The sequence below is a fragment of the Nerophis ophidion genome, linkage group LG01 (assembly GCF_033978795.1).
Source record: "Nerophis ophidion isolate RoL-2023_Sa linkage group LG01, RoL_Noph_v1.0, whole genome shotgun sequence".
NCBI classification, from domain to species: Eukaryota; Metazoa; Chordata; class Actinopteri; order Syngnathiformes; family Syngnathidae; genus Nerophis; species Nerophis ophidion.
The window spans coordinates 32,470,173-32,493,319 of NC_084611.1; the positions used below are offsets into that span (position 1 = coordinate 32,470,173).

General features: G+C 38.7%; 1 protein-coding gene across 1 annotated transcript; it reads right to left on the reverse strand.

Moving 5' to 3' along the window:
• Window positions 1-160: 160 nt before the first annotated feature.
• On the reverse strand, window positions 161-22,934 carry tspan36 (tetraspanin 36). The gene is made up of 7 exons (XM_061901004.1): window positions 22,772-22,934; window positions 11,465-11,656; window positions 11,301-11,375; window positions 7,420-7,515; window positions 4,414-4,563; window positions 795-878; window positions 161-582 (listed from the first exon to the last, which is right to left on the reverse strand). The coding sequence occupies exons 1-7, from the start codon at window positions 22,829-22,831 to the stop codon at window positions 502-504; spliced, it is 738 nt and encodes a 245-aa protein (XP_061756988.1). The 5' UTR covers window positions 22,832-22,934; the 3' UTR covers window positions 161-501.
• Between the last annotated feature and the right edge of the window lie 213 nt (window positions 22,935-23,147).

The following is a 23,147-nucleotide window of genomic DNA, read 5'->3' on the forward strand; positions in this document are numbered from 1 at the left end:
GTACTTGAATTAAAAAAGTGTTCACAGGAGGTATATCACTGATAAAAGGCTGAGAACCACTGTTTTAGTGGATACAGGACTCACATTGGAAGTTTTGAATATTTTTTGTGGACAAGTCTTTTTCACTCCAAACAAACACCTAATGAAGCATCCTCTGGAGTTCATTTAATGTGAAAGTCAATTTATTATATTAGAAAGACAACAAAGCATCTGTAAAATGCAGCAAATCAGTGGGCTAGAACTATAAATATGATTGGCAACTCATAAAAGGCACCGTTCCCCTCCAGTGAAGAATACTTTATGACCTTTTGACGCTATATAATCTACAATATGTGCAACTTAAAATCCTGTGTGGCTGATAGCAATTCTTAATAGTAACAGAAAAAAGGCATGCTGTCAGTGGAACGGAACATTCAGGAACACAATACAACAGGCAACGTTCCAGTTTTTGTGGTTGTTTTTTTACAGTGCGTTTTATGCGGTGATGATAAGGTGACAGTTTCAGGCGTAGAGAGGCTGGTAGCCGCTCCTCCGTCCGCCACCTCGACACGTTATCACGCACACGCTCAGCATCCCGAAGAACTGCAAGATGCAAAGGTGAGGTCAATTAGACACAGGTGCATGGGAGTGATTAGAGAAATTATGGGAGTATAGGATCTTTGTGGTTGCCATGGTCAAGCCAGAATGCCTCAAGAAGTTAGCAACAGTGTTAAAATGTTGTGTGTGTGTGTGTGTGTGTGTGTGTGTGTGTGTGTGTGTGTGTGTGTAAAACACACAACAACATTTTTCTTTACCTTGATGACAGCAAGACCTAGAATAACCAGCATGGCGTATTTCAGCACATCATGCAGAAGGTGCTCGAGCTTGGCTTCACAACCCTAGAAGACATGTTTTTCAATTAAATTCTCTGGTGGTTGACTTTCATGCTGCTGTCATTTCAAAACACATGTTCAACACACACAAACAAATGTCCACAGAAAATTGTTTATCCGTACAGGATGTATACAAATAAGTACACATCCTGTATAGTCACATTTTTCCTTATTGCCTTCACAAAAAACTAACAAAAGCAAAACACTTAACACACCATACATGTAGTATTTTTTTTACCTTTATTTCCTAAAAGTTTTGTCCTGAAAATCTGTGTTGGATGCCAAATTGTGCCACATTTGGGGCAAGTAACTTTGCAGGCAATGAAACTACAAGTGTGTTTAATGGTTTTGTCACAGTTTACTTGCATTTTTTTTATTTTTGGTGACTTTTTATTTTGTATTGTTTTTCATCTGATCAAGCCTTTTGACTTTTTTCTTCTTTTTTTAAGTGTGAACGGTGGAGAGGTCCTCGGGAGGAGATCTTGTGATTACTTCCTGAGGGTCCTTGATGCCGAGGAATATTTGTCCATCTTGCTATGGTCTGGATAGCCTGCTGATCCTGAGCCAGAGCGGGATGGATGGATATATATATACAATATCTGGGTACTTTTCTAATAATGTCTATACTGTAAACCTTGAGTTGTTAAAAGTTCAAGTGCACCTCTCTCCTAAAGTGTGCATGTGAGTGTGTATGAGTGGATGTGAGCCTGTATGAAGGGTTTGCGTGAGTAGAGTAGGACAGTTAAATGTGATTTTATCCGTAAAATTCAATAAAATATATTTGCAAAAAAAATAATAATGTAGTTTTGATATTAATATTGCTTTACAGATGTAAAAATGAAACAAATCTCAATTGAAACCATTTCTTTGTTTCAGTAAGTTCTGTTTCCTGTTCTATGTTTATTATTGCATATTACTGTTTGTCATCACTGCTATATAAACATAAATATTAAAATAGAAAATACATATTTTACATATTCTTAATTCCCCTTAGGACATGTCTGAAAAGAATGAAAAAGCAAAGCTTATTTAATCATACTCCTTTTCCAGTTCATGGTAATTGCACATGTTCACTTCTTCTTCCATTTGTGTAACTGGAAATCAAGTAATTTGAAGTTTAACAGTCCTCTTAAATACATGTTTAAGTCAGTTATAATTCACATAATGAGATGAATAATATTATCACATTTTCTATAAGGTAAGGTAATTACATTGGCTGACACCACACCTGATGATAGTTACTCCCAAGTATTTGTGTTCAAGGCCAAATTGTTCCACTTTGGTGGATTCAACTGTAATAGAATTTTGGAATATGCTGAGGACCAGTAAAAAAATTTGCCCAAAAATTTGAATTCGTAAATAAACGTAAATAAAGATCTGCTTATAATAGAGTCAATGGGAGGCCCTCTATTCCGCCCATATAGTCCTCTAAATAATCATCCAAAAAACCACCAACAATACTCCAATTACATTTTGTGACCTGAATATTAACCAAGTATTTGTGATATTGTTGTTACAAGTACTAACGCAGAGAAACCATTTTTAGTGGCACCGTGATCACAGAACGCTCACTACCTTGTTGCTGCTATATTGATGTCATGAGCTGGTGAGCTGCTTTCCTGCCTTAGAGCAGGTAAAAGTTTATACTAATTAATACAAATTATCACTCACTTGGATAGTAGAAGGATAAGGAAATAATCCTAATATGGCCGTCAATGGCGAGAAACACCTGAAAAGACGCTTGGACCCAACCCTCTCTTTTTCTTTGCAAGGATTATGAGTCAATTTTCATTTAAACGGAAATATATCAACATTGTAACAGTCAGCATCCAGCAGACATTGTCCAGTAGGTGATCATGTATTTTCATAACATAGTCACTACTGCCTAGTTTCTCTTGTTATATTCTTATTTTACTATTATATTTTTATTCTTATTGTTGCTTTTTATTTTTATTCTTATCGTAATATTTTTCTATTGTGTTTCCATTTATAACCCCATTATTTACTTTTTATTTTTAAATTGATCTCAACTCTGTACACTGCTGCTGGAATTTAAATTTTCCTGAAGAAATCAATAAAGTACTAACTAACTAACTAACTAACTAACTAACTAACTAACTAACTAACTCTATCTATCAAGTTTGTTGGCCTTAATGAAGTCTGCAGTGAGTAGAAATCAGTGGTGATGTCGAAGTAGGGCTGGGCGATATGGCCTTTTTTTAATATCTTGATATTTTTAGGCCATATTGCGATATACGATATATATTACGATATTTTGCCTTAGCCTTGAATGAACACTTGATGCATATTATCACAGCAGTATGATGATTCTATGTGTCTACATGAAAACATTCTCCTTCATACTGCATTCATATATGCTACTTTTAAACTTTCATGCAGAGAGGAAAATCCCAACTAAGTCAATTGACCAAAAGTGTATTTATTAAAGTTATTAAGCAATGGCACAATTCATGTTATTTCCAAAACAGAAAGTGCAAGATCGTCAGAGACATTTCAAGTGTCAAATAAAAATTAGCTGCATAATAGGAAATCAAATAGTATTCGTCCTTCACTATGTGATAGGTTACTACGGACGTTATGAAATTCTCTTCATTCGCTAGCGAGTGACTTTTCAAATGATGCTACATACTAACAGTAATGCTATTTTTTATAGCAACGCTTTTGCCCCACACTTGACAAATTACGGTTGTCTGTTTGACATATTCCCACTTGAAGCCGAACCACCGCCAGACGATGGAACCCCTGCTGTTTTTATTGGGAATTAATTCTTCCTTCATTTGTTACCAGATCCGCACCTTCTTTCTCTCGTATTACCACTCGTATGGCTACATTACCCAGTCTGCTACCTCTCTGCTGGGCGAGGGAGTATACGTATGTGACGTATGACGTGACAGTATGTGACGTGTGTAAGTTTGTGCCCCTGCTTGTCTGTGAGAAGGAGAGACAGGAAAGAGTGAGAAGAACCTGTAGTGTAATGCCCGCAGCTAAAAGAAACTGCGTGAGAACGTATACTTGAATATTACGACGTAGTCATTTTCTATATCGCACAGAGACAAACCCGCGATAAATCGTGTATATCGATATATCGCCGAGCCCTATGTCGAAGTAAAAAGCAAACATAGTGACGCGTTTGTGAAATTGATGCGCCACGAAAGCTTAAAATGAGCAAAATATGTAAATATGAGTGTGCCTATAACTACATTACATATGTACTTACAGCATGTAAATAAAAACCTTGGTAGAAGTGTTTTAAGCGTTTTGTAAATAGAATAGAGCGACTCCCTTAGGCTCAATTGTAAGCAGAGTTTTGATCGCAATTATTTACTAGATAGAATGCACAAAAAAAGAAAAACACGTGTGCTTGTCTTACATAAAGGATTGTGAATGATAGACAAAATTCCAATAAAAAGTGCAGTTCTCCTTTAAGTAAATTAGGCATAGGTCATTTCCATTTAAGCACACAGAACACCTTTTTAGTACATATTAGAAGCCCCTTATACCCCAAAACAGAATAACTTACCGCTAAATTGAGCAAGTCCAACTGGTCCATCCTGCCAGTACACTGTGCGGTGGCATTTTTACAGCAGGACAGTGGCACCGTGTTGTTGTGGCTGTTGTACCAGGTCGTGTTGGACCAGCTGCTGTAGTTTTTCACACCGCAGCACTGCAACTGAAAACGGAGGAGGATTTTAAACGTTGACCCGGCATGCTCAGAGCAGCACTTCCTGCATTTCACATGGATAGTTAGGACCAGGGCCGGCCCCTGGCATAAAGACTCTGTGGTTTTGATGTGTGTAGTGTCAATGCAAAGATGTGCAAAGCACAATAATTATGCTCTTGCTGTCCCACTGCAGCTGCCTAAGTTGCGTCATTATGTCAATACTGATTATATTTGGGTCAATGACAAATATGCAAATATGCTTCTAAAAGTGTGTGTGACAGTGTCATCTAAAAACTATGTATCAATAAAATCATGTAACAAATCATAAAAAAATATTGACAAAATACATTATTAAATGTACAAATACTAATAATTATTCTATTAACGTGAGTGACATACTCCTTTTAGTTGCACCACCTAACTTTTTCAACTAGTTTTAAATCAAACTTTTTGTTTGGACACCTGTATTAGGTTTATAAATGTTACTTTTAAGTGGAGTAAAATAAAAATAAACAATAAAAATGTAATCTACCCTTACATGCTGGTCTTTAACTTAAATTGCACAAATAAGCATTAGAAAAGCATCACATAGAACAAAATTAAGCTACAAGCAACAAATTGTAATGTATGTATTCTGAAATACTGTATACATTTGAAAGAGTTAAGCAAACATTCATTGCTCTGCTTTTGATTGCTTTTAAATAATAACGCTGACTATATAGGCAAGCATTTTAACCCCTAACATGCATGCATGCCTGTGCCTCTCTCGCTTCAGGCTCTCATCCCGCCGCTCTCAACACCGCAGCCCCACTCCTTTAGATACGGCCACACTGCACCCGCTCATCTCGCAAACATGTATAGCATAACGTGCACAACAATCATCGAGCTGCAACAATGCATTAAGGCTGACTGTTGCAACGCATCGGACAATTTCTAGCATCGACATCAAACAAGTCTTCCCTCAACCACGAGTCCATGACCATCATCGCTCACCTGCGACGAGAAGCTAACAAGACAAATACTAAAGTCTGTGGGCATTGCTCCAAAGTACGGATTGGTTAAACAAAATCCAGCACAGGCATTCTCCATACAGGGATACCCCTTTACTAGAGGATCGTCATACTCGCTTCGAGTGACCGCCGATGATGATGATTTTGTCATCATTTTGACTTAGTAATTACTAAGTCAAAACATTGACTTACTGATTCATAATATTGACATACTTAGTATCTCAGGTAACTAGGACTGTATTGTGTCTTGTTTTTACTTTACGGAAAAAAATATTCTTTATCGCCGTTCAGCAAATGGATGTTATTTTGAAATGCTAAATATTTTTTATTTTATTATAAGATTTTGTTATTTGGTTATTTTTTTATAAATATGTGTTCAATGTAATCAGAGTCTGTAGTCTCTTGCCCCCCCAGGCTGTGGTGGTAGCGATGAGGTGGAGACGTGATGGCGACAGGCCCAGTTCCTTACACCCACCCACCCCCATCCCCGTCCATCCGACTGTCCCGAGAGACACCACCTTAACTAACACATTTTCTGTTGGAAACACTCTTATGTATTTTATAAAAAAATAAATATACATACACATATACAGTTGTGGTCAAAAGTTTACATACACTTGTAAACAACATAATGTCATGTCTGCCTTGAGTTTCCAGCAATTTCTACAACTTTGGAGCACATACATGTGTGACCACAGAACTTTCCTCCAAAAGGTCTTATATTTGTCCATGTGATGTCAGATGAAAAAAAAAAATTGAGCTGTTTGGCCACAATACCCAGCAATATGTTTGGAGGAGCAATGGTCAGGCCTTTAATCCCATAAACACCATTCCTACCGTTAAGCATGGTGGTGGTAGTATTATGCTCTGGGCCTGTTTTGCTGCCAATGTACCGGTGCTTTACAGAGAGTAAATGGGACAATGAAAAAGGAGGATTACCTCCAAATTCTTTAGGGCAACCTAAAATAATCAGTCCGGAGGTTGGGTCTTGGGCGCAGTTGGGTGTTCCAACAGGACAATGACCTACCTACTCAGTGGCCTAATGGTTAGAGTTTCCGCCCTGAGATCGGTAGGTTGTGAGTTCAAACCCCGGCCGAGTCATACCAAAGACTATAAAAATGGGACCCATGCTCCCCCACTTCCCAGGGAGTGATCAAGGGGATGGGTCAAATGCAGAGGACAAATTTCACCACACCTAGTGTGTGTGTGTGACAATCAATGGTACTTTAACTTTAACAAACAAACGTCAAAAGTGGTAGAGGAATGGCTATAATTAAGGTTTTAGAATGGCCCTCCCAAAGTCCTGACTTAAACGTGTGGACAATGCTGAAGAAACAAATCCATGTCAGAAAACCAACACATTTAGCTGAACTGCACCAATTTTGTTAAGAGTGGTCAAAAATTCAACCAAAAGCTTGTGGATGGCTACCAAAAACATCTTTTTGCAGCGAAAATTGCCAAGGGACATGTAACCAAATATTAACATTGCTCTATGTACTTTTGACCCAGCAAATTTGGTCACATTTTCAGTAGAACCATAATAAATTCATAAATGTTTTTTGTGACCAACAAGTATGTGCTCCAAACACTATCACAAAAAAATAAGAGTTCTACAAATTATTGGAAACTCAAGACAGCCATGACATTATGTTCTTTCTATGTAAACTTTTTACAACGACTGTACATACAGTACGTGTGTGTATTATATCCATCCATCCATTTTCTACTCAGGGTCGCGGGGGGTGCTGGAGCCTATATACTTATTATATTATACACACACACATAAAAGATAGTTGACGCAGGGGTAGATCAATTAAGTGTGCTTCAATGTGTTTGAAAACCCTCTAATCATTACCTGAGTCTGAAGAAGGTCAACAGTTTTAGTCTCGGGGTCTTGGCCGTCATACTTTGCAAAGACGTTGTTCATGGAGCGCTCCAAGCTGCCATTTATCTGGACATGAAACACACTTGTAAAATACACATGGATTATGTGAAAACTTTAGGTTTCTTATGTTACAAATGATTCAACATTGAAACTGTGTTAATCAAAATTCCACAGATGACACTGAATTAAACTATAAAGGCAAGGCTGTCGATGTCCACAATGTATACCAACATTTCAAATCAAACGGTTAATTGTTTTGTGAATGACACTAAAAATACAAGAAAAAAGTCACAACCTATTCCAAAATTAGAAAATGAAACAAAAAACAAAGAGAAAATGTTGACATCTTGCGTGCTATTACATTTATCATTATCAAAATAAAACATGTTACAACAACAATACATGTGGATTGGTCTGTGCATTTTCCCAGACTATTTGCAGTTCCCACTCATATTTCCTGTTAACTTTTTTGCTCATTGACCACAGTTTAATTTTCATTTCTGCGCAGCTAATCATTTAAATAACAATTATACAGGTAAGGCTTGGCGATATATCGATATACCGCGGGTTTTTCTCTATGTGATAGAGAAAATTACTATATCGTGATATTAGAGTAGACGTTCTCACGCAGTTGCTTTTAGCTGCGGGCATTACACTACAGGCCTGTCCCACTCTTTCTTGTCTCTCCTTCTCACGGACAGCAAGCGTACCTTCGCGAGGGCGAATACGTTTCTAACATATGTCACATACGTATTCGCCCTCGCGGAGCAGAGAAGTAGCAGCATGAGTAACATTAGCTGTGATGCTAGCGGAGCCGTGCGAGTGGTAATACGAGAGAAAGAAGGTACCAATCTGGTAACAAATGAAGGAAGAATTAATTCCCAAGAAAAACAGCAGGGGGTCTATCGTCTGGCGGTGGTTTGGCTTCAAGTGAGAACATGTCCAACAGACAACCGTAGTTTGTCAAATGTAGTGCTAAAGCGTTGCTACAAAAAGTAATTACTGCTAATATGTAGCATCTTTTGAAAAGTCACCCGCTGGAGAATTAAGAGCGCTTACTCCGCATGTCAACATCTCCATTCGGTGCCACACACCCACAAAATCATGCACAAAAGTGCACATTATTTGTTTTAAACTATAGTAGTAGCATTCTGTACAAAAAGCACACTTGAATTTAGTGTTGTTTTGATATGTCATCTTAGTGACATCATGCACAAAAGTGCACTCATAGCTTGTTTTAAAATGTCTCTGACAATCTTGCACTTTCTGTTTTGGAAATGACAGGAATGTTTGTGCCACTGCTTAATAACTGTTTAATAAATACAGTTTTGGTCAATTGACTTAGTTGTGATTTCCTTCTCTGCATCAAATTTTAAAATGAGCATATATTAATTGAAGTGAATTATATTTATATAGCGCTTTTTCTCTAGTGATTCAACGCGCCTTACATAGTGAAACCCAATATCTAATTTTTACATTTAAACCAGCGTGGGTGGCACTGGGAGCAGGTGGGTAAAGTGTCTTGCCCAAAGACGGCAGTGAGTAGGATGGCGGAAGCGGGGATCGAACCTGCAACCCTCAAGTTGCTGGCACGGCCACTCTACCAACCGAGCTATACCACCCCAAATGCAGTAATGAACAAGAATGTTTTAATGTAGACAAATAGAATAATCATACTGGTGTGATGATATGCATCAAGTGTTCATTCAAGGCTAAGGCAAAATATCGAGATATATATCGAGTATCGCGATATGGCCTAAAAATATCGAGATACTAAAAAAAGGCCATATCGTCCAGCCCTATATACAGATATATGCTAAATATTAACTTTTATTTACAGTTCAAATGTATTGCAGTGACTTTGTTAATCCAGTTAATTGTTAACTCACTGAGGCATCATTTAGCCATCACTATTTATACTGTATGCCTGTAAAAGTTTTTAATGTGCTAAACTGAATTAAAAAAACAACAAAAAACTGACATAACAAGCCCACACAATTATTGAGAACATGTTCGCAAGGATAATAAGTTGCCATCTATTGTGACAATCTCCTTTTTAAATATAATGGTAAGGGGCTAAACTCTTCACTTATAATGATGGTGTGGGCTTGAAATTGCTATTTGGCCCATCGGCACATTTTTTCTTTGGCCCTTAGAGGCAAAATATTTAGACACCCCTGTTATTAGGTGTCAAAAGAGGGTTTTTAAGGGTACATCCATTTTTTCTTGCAAAGGAACACCCGCTAAGAGCAGGTATCTACTGTATACTACTGCCACTGTAATGTCCATAAAAGATGGAAACGTTAACATGTTAACTTTTTTTGAGACAATTTTGATGGCGTACATTGCAGAGTCATATAACATTGTTTTTGACACTTGCTAATTGTTTGCATTGTAACATTAGCATGTTTAAATTTTTATCAACATTTGCGGGCAAACACCTCACATTTATATAACTTGGTACTTGACACATGCTGAATTGTTTAGCTAATTTTACATGTGTGCACTTGGAGCCATATAACTTGGTACTTAACACACGTTAACTGTTTACATGTAGGGCATGGCGATATGGCCTTTTATTAATATCTCGATATTTTTAGGCCATGTCACGTTACACGATATAAACTTCGATATTTTGCCTTAGCCTTGAATTAACACGGCATATAATCACAGCAGTAAGATGATTCTGTGTCTACATTAAAACATTCTTGTTCATACTGCATTTTATGCTCATTTTAAACTTTCATGCAGAGAGGGAAATCGCAACTAAGTCAATTGACCAAAACCGTATTCATTAAACAGTTATTAAGCAGTGGCACAAACATTCATGTCATTTCCAAAACAGAAAGTGCAAGATTGTCAGAGACATTTTAAAACAAGCTATAAGTGCACTTTTGTGAATTATGTCACTAAGATGACTTATCAAAACAACACTAAATTAAAGTGTACTTTTTGTACAGAACGCCATTACAATAGTTAAAAACAAATAAAGTGCACTTTTGTGCATGATGTCACACAAGATAATTAAATGACTGTCAAATAAAAATGAGCTGCATGATAGGTTCCTGCGGACGTTATCTCTTTCTGTCATTTACTTTTTTTTTCTTTATATGGTGTTGATCTGGAAATAGTTGCTTAGGCATTTTTGTTGGTGTGGCACCGGCCGGAGATGTTGACATGCGGAGTTTCAAGCACTCTTCATTCTCTAGCGAGTGACTTTTCAAATGATGCTACATTAACAGTGCTGCTACTTTTTGTAGCAACGCTTTTGCCGCATAAATGTTGAACATATTCCCGCTTGAAGCCAAATCACCGTCAGACGATGGACCCCCTGCTGTTTTTCTTGGAATTAATTCTTCCTTTATTTTTTTACCAGATTCGCACCTTCTCTCTCTCGTATTACCACCCGCACCTCACCGTTAGCATCACAGCTAACGTTACCATGTCGCTACCTGTCGGCTCCACGGGAGCGTGTGACGTTGCACAGGTGACGTGTGCAAGGTGCGCTTGGTTTACGTCTCTGTGAGAAGGAGAGACAAGAAAGAGTGGGAAACGCATGCAGTGTAATGCCCGCAGCTAAAAGCAACTGTGTGAGATGTATACTCGAATATCACGATAGACATTTTCTTTATCGCCCAGAGTCAAACCCGCGATATATTAAGTATATCGATATATCGCTCAGCCCTATTTGCATGTTCACTTTTTTAGGTAGTTTTACTTCCTGAAATTGCATGTTCTTGTGTTGTAGCAATTCTTTCGCAGTTTCCAAAAGCAAAGTGAAAGCAACTTCTTAAGTGGTAGTTACTACAACACCAGGAAAAATGTGACAGGAGTCAGAAGAGATGACACACCTTGCCTTGGTAGATTAGGCTGAGCACCAGAGCGGCCACCTCGGCTGCAAACATCACCATGATGATCATGAAGAACTAGACCAAAAAAAAAAAGAAAATATATTGTCGATCAGAATCATAACGAGGCAACTGTTATTGCTGGTTGGTGGGTTGGGGTAACTCACAAAGCTTAGGCCCACTTTGGACTCCCTTAAGGTAGCGCAGCATCCCAGCAGCCCAAAGATGAACATCACCACACTGATGCTGATGATGACGACGCCCGGGATGAGCGTGGGACTTTCCTGGATGAAGCTCTCGAAGGTGCCATAGCTGCTCAGAACCTGGGCGCCCACGTGGGCCAAGCCGGCTCCTGCAGCCTAAACGAGGGTGAAACTTTTCTGAGTTTTTGACTTTGTACTTGTAAGAACTTTTCACCATGTAGGGATATAACAAATAACGGTAATATTGATAACCGTGGTAAAACTTCCGCTGGTTAGTAGATTAAAATGATCGAAAAACCTTCACTTTGATAAACTTACACAGAATGACTTGCACCTGTTTGTTAGTTCAAATGCTAACATGAAAACAAAAGACAATAACATCTTTCCCCATTAGGAAACAACATACCCAAATCTGACCATATAAACACATTGCCGTGTGAGCAAGTAAAATGTTTATTAGTGCACATTGACCCTACAAGCTGTGCTCTCTTAAAATGGAGTGATCGTTCTATACCCAAAGGAAAAGAGAAAAAGGATTATATCATAAAGTGTGATGTAAAGTAGTGTTTTTCAACCTTTTTTGAGCCAAGGCACACTTTTTGCGTTCAAGGAGGCACACCTCTAGCAAAAATCGTTAAAAAACGAAACTCAGTTGACAATAAAAAGTCGTTGGATAGGACTTTAAACCACAACCAAGTGTGTATCAATATAGCTCAACTCAAAGTAGGTGTACTGTCACGACTTGTCACATCACGCCGTAACTTATTTTGAGTTTTTTGCTCTTTTCCTGTGTGTAGTGTTTTAGTATTTGTCTTGCACTCCTATTTTGGTGGCTCTTCTCTTCTTTTGGTATTTACCTGTAGCAATTTCATGTCTTCCTTTGAGCGATATTTCCAACATCTACTTTGTTTTAGCAATCAAGAATATTTCAGTTGTTTTTCTTTTTCTTTGTGGGGACATTGTTGATTGTCATGTCATGTTTGGATGTACATTGTGGACGCCGTCTTTGCTGCACAGAAAGTCTTTGCTGTCGTCCAGCAGTTTTATTGACTTTGTAGCCAGTTCAGTCTTAGTTTTGCTCTGCATAGCCTTCCCTAAGCTTCAATGCCTTTTCTTAGGGGCACTCACCTTTTGTTTATTTTTGCTTTGAGCATTAGACACCTTTTTACCTGCACCCTGCCTCCCGCTGTTTCCGACATCTACAAACCAGTTAGCTACCGGCTGCTACGTACTGATATGAAGAGTAGTAACGTTTACTCTGCCGAGCTCTAGACAGCACCGACACTCAACAACAACACATCATCTGCAAACTATAATTACTGGTTTGCAAAAAATATTTTCAGTACGATACCCTTATCTATATCGGTATTTATCGGTACCATATGTAATTGGTGAAAATAAAGTTGTGAAAAAATGCATTTTAATTAGCATTTATATTAGCACAAGAGTGGGCTTTTATTGTGGGCTCCCTAAGGCACACCTGGGCAATAATCATGATGTTTAATCAGCATCTTGATATGCCACACCTGTGAGGTGGGATGGATTATCTTGGCAAAGAAGAAATCCTAACAATGATTTAGACAGGTTTGTGAACAATAATTAAGAGGAATAGGTCTTTGGTGTATATAGTAAAAGTTTTACATCTTTGAGTTCAACTCATGAATAATGGTAGCAAAAACAAAAGTGTTGCTTTTATATTTTTGTTCAGTGTGTGTGCGGGCGTAGTGTGTATTATATAAATAAAAAGACTTAGTGAGGAAATGTATGCTCGATCGTCCAGTTTGTAGTCAAGAGACAGAACTAACTGAGACACATTTAAGAAAGGTGTATTTTAATGACACGCAAACACGGCGCAATGGAGTGACGACTGACGGAAGTCAGTGGATCATTGGATGGTATATTGTTTCAAAGCAACTTTATGGATTGTTACTATTACCTCAATTTTTAAATTTTTTGAGTGGATATATATTGGCCTGTGGATTAATGGATCGCTAAGAGGACGGCTGATAAAATGCGGTTGTAACTTGCCGCGAGTAAAGTGCGTTCACTTCAAACTGACACAGCGTGCCTGACTTTGAGGAACTTTGAGAAGGAAATATTGTTGCGGTACAAACTTTTGTGTGGTGTTGCTGCTTTGTCATTATTCAAAGCGGATATTAATGTGTAGCGGTGGCTGATGAACTGAACGTGACTGTGTGTCAAAATTACGTCAGCTGGAACAAAAAATACTGATATCAGTACCATTAGTCCAGGATCTTCACAGTTCTCATGGACCAACCTAATTAGGAACCGGTATTAAAGAATATCAATACTCGGCGGTGATGGCGTTTACTGCGTTTGTGTGTATTTACGCATTGAAATCAGAAAGGACGCACAATTTCGGAAGACCCCCTTTCCCCCGGATGCTTTTTTATTTATTTATTTTTTTTGACCAATTATCGCTTTCTGCCAGTGTTTAGTTTTGTTTATATTTGCCAGGTCAAACTAGTAATTAATTATTGTTTGAAAAAATGCACTTTCCGGTACAATTTCTTAAAATTTGATTCGTCAAAAGTTTTATCGATCACAAATACTGCATTTCCAGTATTAGGACTCCTGGGTGTTGTTTACGTCATGGTGATCAATAAACCCAAGAAGCGTAGCTTCAATGAAAAGTGGCTTCAGCAGCCGCTTTTCAACAAATGGCTCACTTATGAGGATGGAAAGATCTTTTGCACGCTATGTAAACGGGCTAGAAAAATAGCTCCTTTACGACCAGGTGCACTGATTTTCAAACATCCAGCCTCACCAGGGAACAAGAAACACGGTTTTTAAACGACCGATGATCTACATACAGGTGAGAATAATCAATTAAATTTGTCATATGCATGTATGCCCTGGCACACCATTATCATCACCAAAGCAAAAAACTTTTTACACTTTTATACTGATATAAATACACCGACAACCTTTAAAAAAAATATATAGGAAAAAATACCGGCAGCGGTAGCAATTTAGAGCCAAGAAGGAAAGAAAGTGAATGAATGTTAATAACTGAATAAATTCACATATGCATAAACGTTTTCTTTTGCATTTTTTTTATGTATTAAGTAACGTTTATAACAACCTTTTTCCAAAACAAAATATACAATGTGAGCTATAACAAGACAATGCATACATTTATCATTTGTTTTCAAAACGTTTACAAAAAAGTGGGACCCCAAAAATTTACAGTAGGACCCCATATTTAGAGACTTGATGTGGTCCCTGGGACCCCATTTTGACAATTCCTAGTGCCGACACTGCTTGCCATACATCCCTACTTGTAACTAAATAGTTTCATGTTCTGTTTGATAAGTTTTAAAAAACATTACTCCTACATTTCTTATGACACACGTTAAAAAGCGCAGTTTTACCTGTCCATACACACTCACAGATATGTTTAAATTCTCCAAAATGACTGGAGTTTTCAAGTCTGTTTTGAAGGACATGTGGAAAAGAGGCCAAAAGATTTTATTAAGTGCTCTTGAGGACATGACCTTATTGTTGTCTAACTCATGGCGTGACCAAAGAGCAAGGACAAAGTAGCTGTTTAAATGCAACACAAAGAGGCTTGTTCTTTATGTTATCTGTTTTAAAACCTATAAAAGCAATTTTTTGTAGGGGTCAGGGGGAGGGGGATCAACACACACACACAATGGTCGTTTAAGACCCCCTTTCCCGCCCTCCGTCCGCAGGCGCAACGCGACGTAGTACGCATGCGCGGAAAATGCGCACGTCATAGTCGCCTCCAGTGTTGCTTTGTGTGCAAGTTTTTAAGTGAAATTTAACTTATCTGAACAATATCCAGTGTTTTGGTATTTCAATTAACTGGAGTCCAGTGTGGTGTGGAGCCCTATTGTAGTGAATCACACCTGAGCCATCATAAATTCATAAAATCTTTAATGTACATGTTAATGTAAACAATGTGATAAAGAACATTTTACATCAATCAACATAGGGACCGAGATATCTGGTCAGGACACTCCTCACTCTTTTGCCTTCACCTTGATCGTCCATTTCTTTTTGCTGACTTTATATACTCTGGATCTAGACGTTGAGTCCGCGACATACGTGGCGGACAGCACACTCTTATCTTTTTTATCAAATCTACGAGAGTCCGCATTCTCGTTGTCTCTCCTTCGACAAATGGACAAAGTTTTTCGGTAAGTAAAATCACAGCTAACCTGGACATTGGAAAGTTCTCTTGCCATCTGAGAAGTGTTGTATCCGAAATAGCTGCAATCACTTTCTCTTAAAGGCCTACTTAAACCCACTACTACGGACCACGCAGTCTGATAGTTTATATATCAATGATGAAATCTTAACATTGCAACACATGCAAATACGTCCGGGTTAGTTTACTAAACTGCCATTTTAAATTTCGCTCCGAAATATCCTGCTAAAACGTCTCGGTATGATGACGCGTGACGTCACGGATTGTCGAGGACATTTTGTTCCAGCATCGTTCCCAGCTATTATTTCGTCTGTTTTCATCGCGAAATTCCACAGTATTCTGGACATCTGTGTTGCTGAATCTTTTGCAATTTGTTCAATGGACAATGGAGACATCAAAGAAGAAAGCTGTAGGTGGCAAGCGGTGTATTGCGGCCGGCTTTAGCAACACAAACACAGCCGGTGTTTCATTGTTTACATTCCCGAAAGATGACAGTCAAGCTAATATTATGCAGCGATAATTTCGAAAGATCGTGTTTCGAAGAGGATTCCCTTGCGAAGGGCAGAGATGGGCATCGCCACCACCCGTCGACTGGTGCTGAAGAAAAGTAAGGGGCCGACCTTCAGGTTGTACAGGTACGACCATATAATCTCACTAAAACACTAGTAACACAATAAGCAGATAAGGGATTTTCCAGAATTATCCTAGTAAATGTGTCTAATAACATCTGAATCGCTCCCACTGCTCTTTTTTTTTCTTCTAGTCCTTCACTCTCACTTTCTCATCCACGAATCTTTCATCTTTGCTCAAATTAATGGGGAAATCGTTGCTTTCTAGATCTGAATCGCTCTCGCTGCTGGTGGCTGAGATTGTAAGCAATGTTCAAATGTGAGGAGCTTCACAACCCGTGACATCACGCGCATGGTGTCTGCTACTTCCGGTACAGGCAAAGATTTTTTATTAGCAACCAAAAGTTGCGAACGTTATCGTCGATGTTCTCTACTAAATCCTTTCAGCAAAAGTATGGCAATACCGCGAAATGACACATAGAATGGACCTGCTATCCCCCTTTAAATAAGAAAATCTCATTTTAGTAGGCCTTTAAGGCAGGGATCCGCAACCCAAAATGTTGAAAGAGCCATATTGGACCAAAAATACAAAAACAAATCCTTTTGGAGCAGCAAAAAATTAAAAGCCATATTACATACAGATAGTGTGTCATGATATATCACTTGAATTATGTGGACTTAAAATGAAACTAAATGAGCTCAAATATACCTACAAATGAGGCATAATGATGCAATATGTACATACAGCTAGCCTAGATAGCATGTTAGCATCGATTAGCTTGCTGTCATGCAGTGATCAAATGTCTGATTAGCACTCCACACAAGTCAATAACATGAACAAAACTCACCTTTGTGCATTCATGCACAATGTTAAAAGTTTGGTGGACAAAATGAGACAGAAAAACAAGCTGCATAAAACACATCTTAGAAAGTCGGAGTAAGTTATACATGTAAACAAACTATGGTGAGTTCAAGGACCGCCTAAATTAATAGGACAAAACGGTGCTCGCCAAATACTTGAATATGTGAAGCATGTTTAATTTAAACTGTGTGCTTTATAACAATTAGGGAGGTTTGTGTTATGTTTGTCCTCCTACAGAAACCATATTAAATCAAAAAGTATGTTTTTCCCCCTCATCTTTTTCCATTTTTCATATATTTTTGAAAAAGCTCCAGAGAGCCACTGGGGCGGCGCTAAAGGGCCGCATGCGGCTCGCCGACCCCCGTCTTAAGGTATTCATGTGTGATTTCCACAGGCGTCTGTACAGACAGAAGGAGAAACACGGACATGTCTTGATGACTCGCCACCCTATTTCCAGTGGTTAGCTACTGGTTACGAAGCCGCTCTATTACGAAACTGGCTGTGGCGCGTTTTTTCCGACGACGATTCCTGTGTGGGGCGCTGTCTTTCTGGCGTCACTTCCTCTCCGAACTCAATTTGTAAACGATCAATAAGTCCATATGAAGCTAAGAGCCTGAGATTCAAGAAAACCTGTGTAAAAAATTATCCAGGGAGGGGAACCTTAAACGATGATTCAGTGTGGCCGAAATGGGGCTCTGCGACGAGGGGCGACTTGTCCAGGGTCTACCCCGCCTTCCGCCCGGTTGTAGCTGAGATAGGCACCCGCGCCCCCCGTGACCCGAAAGGGAATAAGCGGTAGAAAATGAATGGATGGATGGAAATGGGGCTTAGGCTAAATAATTATTCGTTTAAGGCAGGGGTCGGGAACCTTTTTGGCGGAGAGAGCCATGAAAGCCAAATATTTAAAAATGTACTTCTGTGAGAGTCATTTACCGCAATATTTTTTTTTAACACTGAATACAACTAAATGCGTGCATTTTTAAGTAAGACCAACATTTTTGGAGTATTATAAGTCTCTTATTCTTTTTAATAACATTGTTATTCTGAAGCTAACCAAAAATAAATAAAATACTTCTAATGCGACTTCTTAAGGAGGGGTAGAAAACGAATGGACAGATTAAAATGCATTAGAATGTTTTATATTTTCAACATTGTTTTTAACACGTACCATGAATTGATTTACGTGGACCCCGACTTAAACAAGTTGAAAAATGTATTCGGGTGTTACCATTTAGTGGTCAATTGTACGGAATATGTACTGTACTGTGCAATCTACTAAAAAAATTTCAATCAATCAATCAAAACTGTGATTACCAGCGGAATTATTCATTACTTATCGTGTTAAGCAATGTCAGCTAAGATTTATCTGAGAGCCAGATGCAGTCATCAAAAGAGCCACATCTGGCTCGAGAGCCATAGGTTCCCTACCCCTGGTTTAAGGGGTTATCCGGCTTAATGTAGACAGGGTCTTAGTCTATGACTTCTGCTATGCAAATGGTAAAACCGACTTTGATTGATTGATACTTTTCTTAGTAGATTGCACAGTTCAGTACATATTCCGTACAATTGACCACTAAATGGTAACACCCGAATAAGTTTTTCAACTTGTTTAAGTCGGGGTCCACGTTAATCAATTCATGGTAAAAGAACAAAGAGACGCTGCAGTGATTTGCTCAAGCCATTATCAGTGCGCCTAAAACTCCTTTAGACCTTTGACCAGGCCTGTATCAACACTTCAATGTGCTGGAGAAATACCATAATTTTCATGTGATCTCAAGACATTGTAGTGTTTTGTGGTCTCTCTTCTTCGGCCGCATGACTCACGTCTCTTAATCACCACACAGTCACGGGATGGCTGTGGGCTTGTCCCCCAAGCCCCCCCCCCCCAGGCCCCCCACTACCTAGAATTTCTGATCTTGTGCAGATGAAGCGATGCAGCAAAGAGGCTTTAAATACAAAAAAAGACGCAACACACCAGCTCACTGGAATGTAGCAAAGTCGCCGGGAAGGTATTTAAGCGGTGGGAATGTGCATGCGCGCTGCTTCCAAGTGTTGAGTATCGGGGGGGCCTGGGCAGCAGTCCGTTGCACAACTGTCTGTAAAAGCCATGAGATATATAAAGCTTTGTTCGCCACTTTAAAACTATTACTTTGGCTCCATTCCCAGCTTTTTCTTAATTCAGAGAGACAACACTACTTTGAAGAATGATGACACTTAAATAATGTGATAGTCGTCTTTTGTCCTCCAATGGTTTCAATCAAATGTCCCGGCGAGCTAAAAAACTCTATTTGGTTATTTATGAGAAAAACGATGTTTTGAAGTTCAAATTAAGGGCGTTAGTTGTAACATTGGGTTAAGACGGTAGCTTCTACGCAGTATCAGTCAAAAATCTTGAGACTCTGTCTTATTCAATAAGCCTAAGCAAGTGTGTCCAAAAGTTTGTGTTGATGTATCTTAAAATGTACTGTATTATTCTGAGGATGTATATAAGACATGCAAAGAATTAACAAAAAGTTTCAATAAAGTGATCTGAATTAAATTCAATAGGGGTTGCAATCGTTAACATTTTAACAGACAGCAATTCCCTGTACCTGGGACTCCATATTGGTATGCAACGGTACCAATTTTCATACTTTTTGTGTGTGTTCATGTGGTAATTAGGGTTGGTACTTGACCGAACTACCAAAAAGCAAAGAAAAAATAGCCGCTGCTAACAAAGAAATAGCAGACGCAAACAAAACAGAGATTAACAAATAGGAAAACAGTTTTAAGATGGCGATAAAGCTCTGTAACACTGAAAGAGAAAACTTTTTTAATTGCCATTTATTAAACAGGCATGAGAAAGTTCCGCAAAAATCTGGGTTTTTAAACATAGGTTTTTGCGACAAAATATCACTTCCGCGTTTTTTTTTAAATAGCAATAAAAATAAGATCCAAATTAAATTTGTTCAACGCTCTCATCTACTGCAGGAACTTGCTGTTTCCCCTTGCCTAAATGCCGGAGGACAAGCTTGTTTGATTAGCAGCCAAGTGGACATCCGTCAATTAAAGTTTAATTAAAGTACCAATGATTGTCACACACACACTAGGTGTGGTCAAATTTGTCCTCTGCATTTGACCTACCCCTTGATCACCCCCTGGGAAGTGTGGGGAGCAGTTGGCAGCAGCGGTGCCACGCCCGGGGATCATTTATGGTGATTTAACCCCCAATTCCAACCCTTGATGCTGAGTGCCAAGCAAAGGCCACGGGTTCCATACCTTTATAGTCTTTGGTATGACTCGGGCGGGATTTGAACTCCCAACATACCGATCTCACGGCGGACACTCTAACCATTAGGCCATTGAGCTGTGGCTTTGATGGCGGACAGAGGCGACAACATTTTAAAGTTAAAAAATTGAAGTCCCACTGATTGTCACATACTCACTGGGTGTGGTGATATTTATCTTCTGCATTTGACCCATCCCCATGTTCGACACCTGGGAGGTGAGGGGAGCAGTGAGCAGCAGCGTGCGCTGCACTCGGTAATCATAAGCTAGTTAGATAGTGAGCTACCTAGCATGCTTGTTTTGGTGCTCCAAAATAAATGGAAGAAAAAAAAGTTTAATCTTGGTGAGAGCAGCGAAACAAGCTGGTTAGTTAGCCAACCATCAGGCGCGCTTACTTGTTGTCGCCTCCGCTCATACTTACCAACCCTCCCGATTTTCCCGGAAGACTCCCGAATTTCAGAGCTTCTCCCAAAAGTCTTACGAAGCAACCATTCTCCCAAACTTCTCCTGATTTTCCCCAACAATATTGGGGGCATGCCTTAAAGGCACTGCCTTTAGCGTCCCCTCTCAGCTGAAAATGAGACTATTATGTATGTCTCTGTTATCCATAAGTTTATCTATAACCCATAAAGTAGGCAGGCATGGAGCTATTTCTCAGCGTGTGTTGTAGGCACAATACCAATGTGAGCAATTTGCAAAATTCTATAATGCGCAATCTTTTTGCAAATTGCTTCCAGCTATATATTTGAATAATGCGTGGAGCACATTTTGCAAATCAATGGGTGCAAATACATGTTTTTGGTGTCAAAATAATTTATCAAATACTTATGTAAATCTATTCATTTGTAGTCAGGACAATATAACTGAGTATTGTCCTCAAATCAGTACAACCCTAACCACTATACGGTGTACATCCACGACTAAACTACTGACTAAACTACTACCACAACTTGGTTTACTATATAAAATATAATAATGTAGGGTTACTGACTAAACCATCCACAAAATCTCGTCTTGCGATATGCAAATTGCTTGCGCACAATGGAAATGGCGTATAATTTGCAAAGTGCGCGAGATTGGTGAAATGCTTACAACAATGTGTTTATTCCAGCCAGAACATTAATACACTGACACACAACATCCGGATTCCCATCATGCATTGCTTCAAAACTACAGCAAGAAGTAATGTCCAAAAACATAAGAGACGAAGCAGAAGAACAAAGAGACGTTGCGACGACGAGTTAGAAGAATAAATACGCTTGCAAGTTCCAAAATGATTGGAGAAAAAAAAAATTAAGTTCCTCCAGGACAGCGTGAAGGGTAAGGGGTAATCTGCATGCGTGTATATATATACACACACATTATATATATATATATATATATATATATATATATATATACACATATGTACACACACACATATATATATATATATATATATAATATATATACACACATACAAACACACATATATACACATATATATATATAATATATATACACACATACACACACACATATATATATATATATATATATATATACATATATATATATATATATATATATATATATATATATATATATATATATATGAAACACTTTAAAATATATACCCCGCACACACATACACCTCGAATTAGGTGGCCAAATACCTGCCTGTGTACAATTAAGCCACTCGGTCGAGGAAAATGATCTTTAACCTGTCTGATAAACTTCTAACGCATTCGAAAATATAAATGAGCGTTAAGTAGATAACCACTCATAAAACTGTTGATTTTAAATGCAAACGCCAAACCTTAATAAGGGAGTAGAAACGGGCGAGACACAGAGACAACAATTATAATAAAAACAACGATGTAATTTCATTATAGAGACAAGCGTGTGTGCAACTGAACAATGGCCTGTTCTGCCGCTTGCACTTATCCAATCAAATGAAAGTGAATGTTGACTAACATGTTCGTTTGCCAAATGCAGATAAAGAGAAGATAAAATGTCAACGACATTGCTGGTCGGAGACGAGCTATAGTAGCCATTTGATCGACGACACGTACAGGCAACTGAACTGAACATAAAAAAGGGCAAAACGACTAAATTAAAATAACCTTCCAGGAGGAAAAAGCAAGTCACAGAGCATTCTTGTTTATTTGGCGTATAATATTCGTGTGTATGTTTCATTTATTTAAAAGCAAATGCCGAGTTGTGTTTACTTCCGCAAAGTGCGCACGATGTTTTTTTGTTTTTTTTAAACGCGAACACTCGGTTGACCAGGCCTAACTGTGATTGAATTATTATGCAGTGAAGTTAGGGAATATATCGATTAAAAATACATAAATGAGTCATCAACAAGGGGTGGGGAGAGGCATAACGAGTCTTACCAAGAAGACAAGGCTGAGGAAGATGAGGATGGTCTTGGAGGTGATGATGCCGCAGTCCATGTTGTGTGATGAAGACAGCCCGGGCAAGTCGCAGTGTTCCCAACTGTTGCTCTGGCAGTCCCTGAAGTGGTCACAAGGTTTACAGTCAGGACTGCTCTGACGTCAGCGGGTCACATGATCTCGCACGGGAGAAGGAGGAAGTCGCATTGCTTGAAGGCTTTCGCAACAACGCATGTAATCATGGATATATCGTTTGCTCTTTTCTGATGCACTTTTTTTTTATAATAAGACCGATGTCTGTGCGTCACGTATTATGTGAGCGGAAAAGCATGTGGTCGGACACTTTGAAACACAATTATTTACCAAGAACACAAAA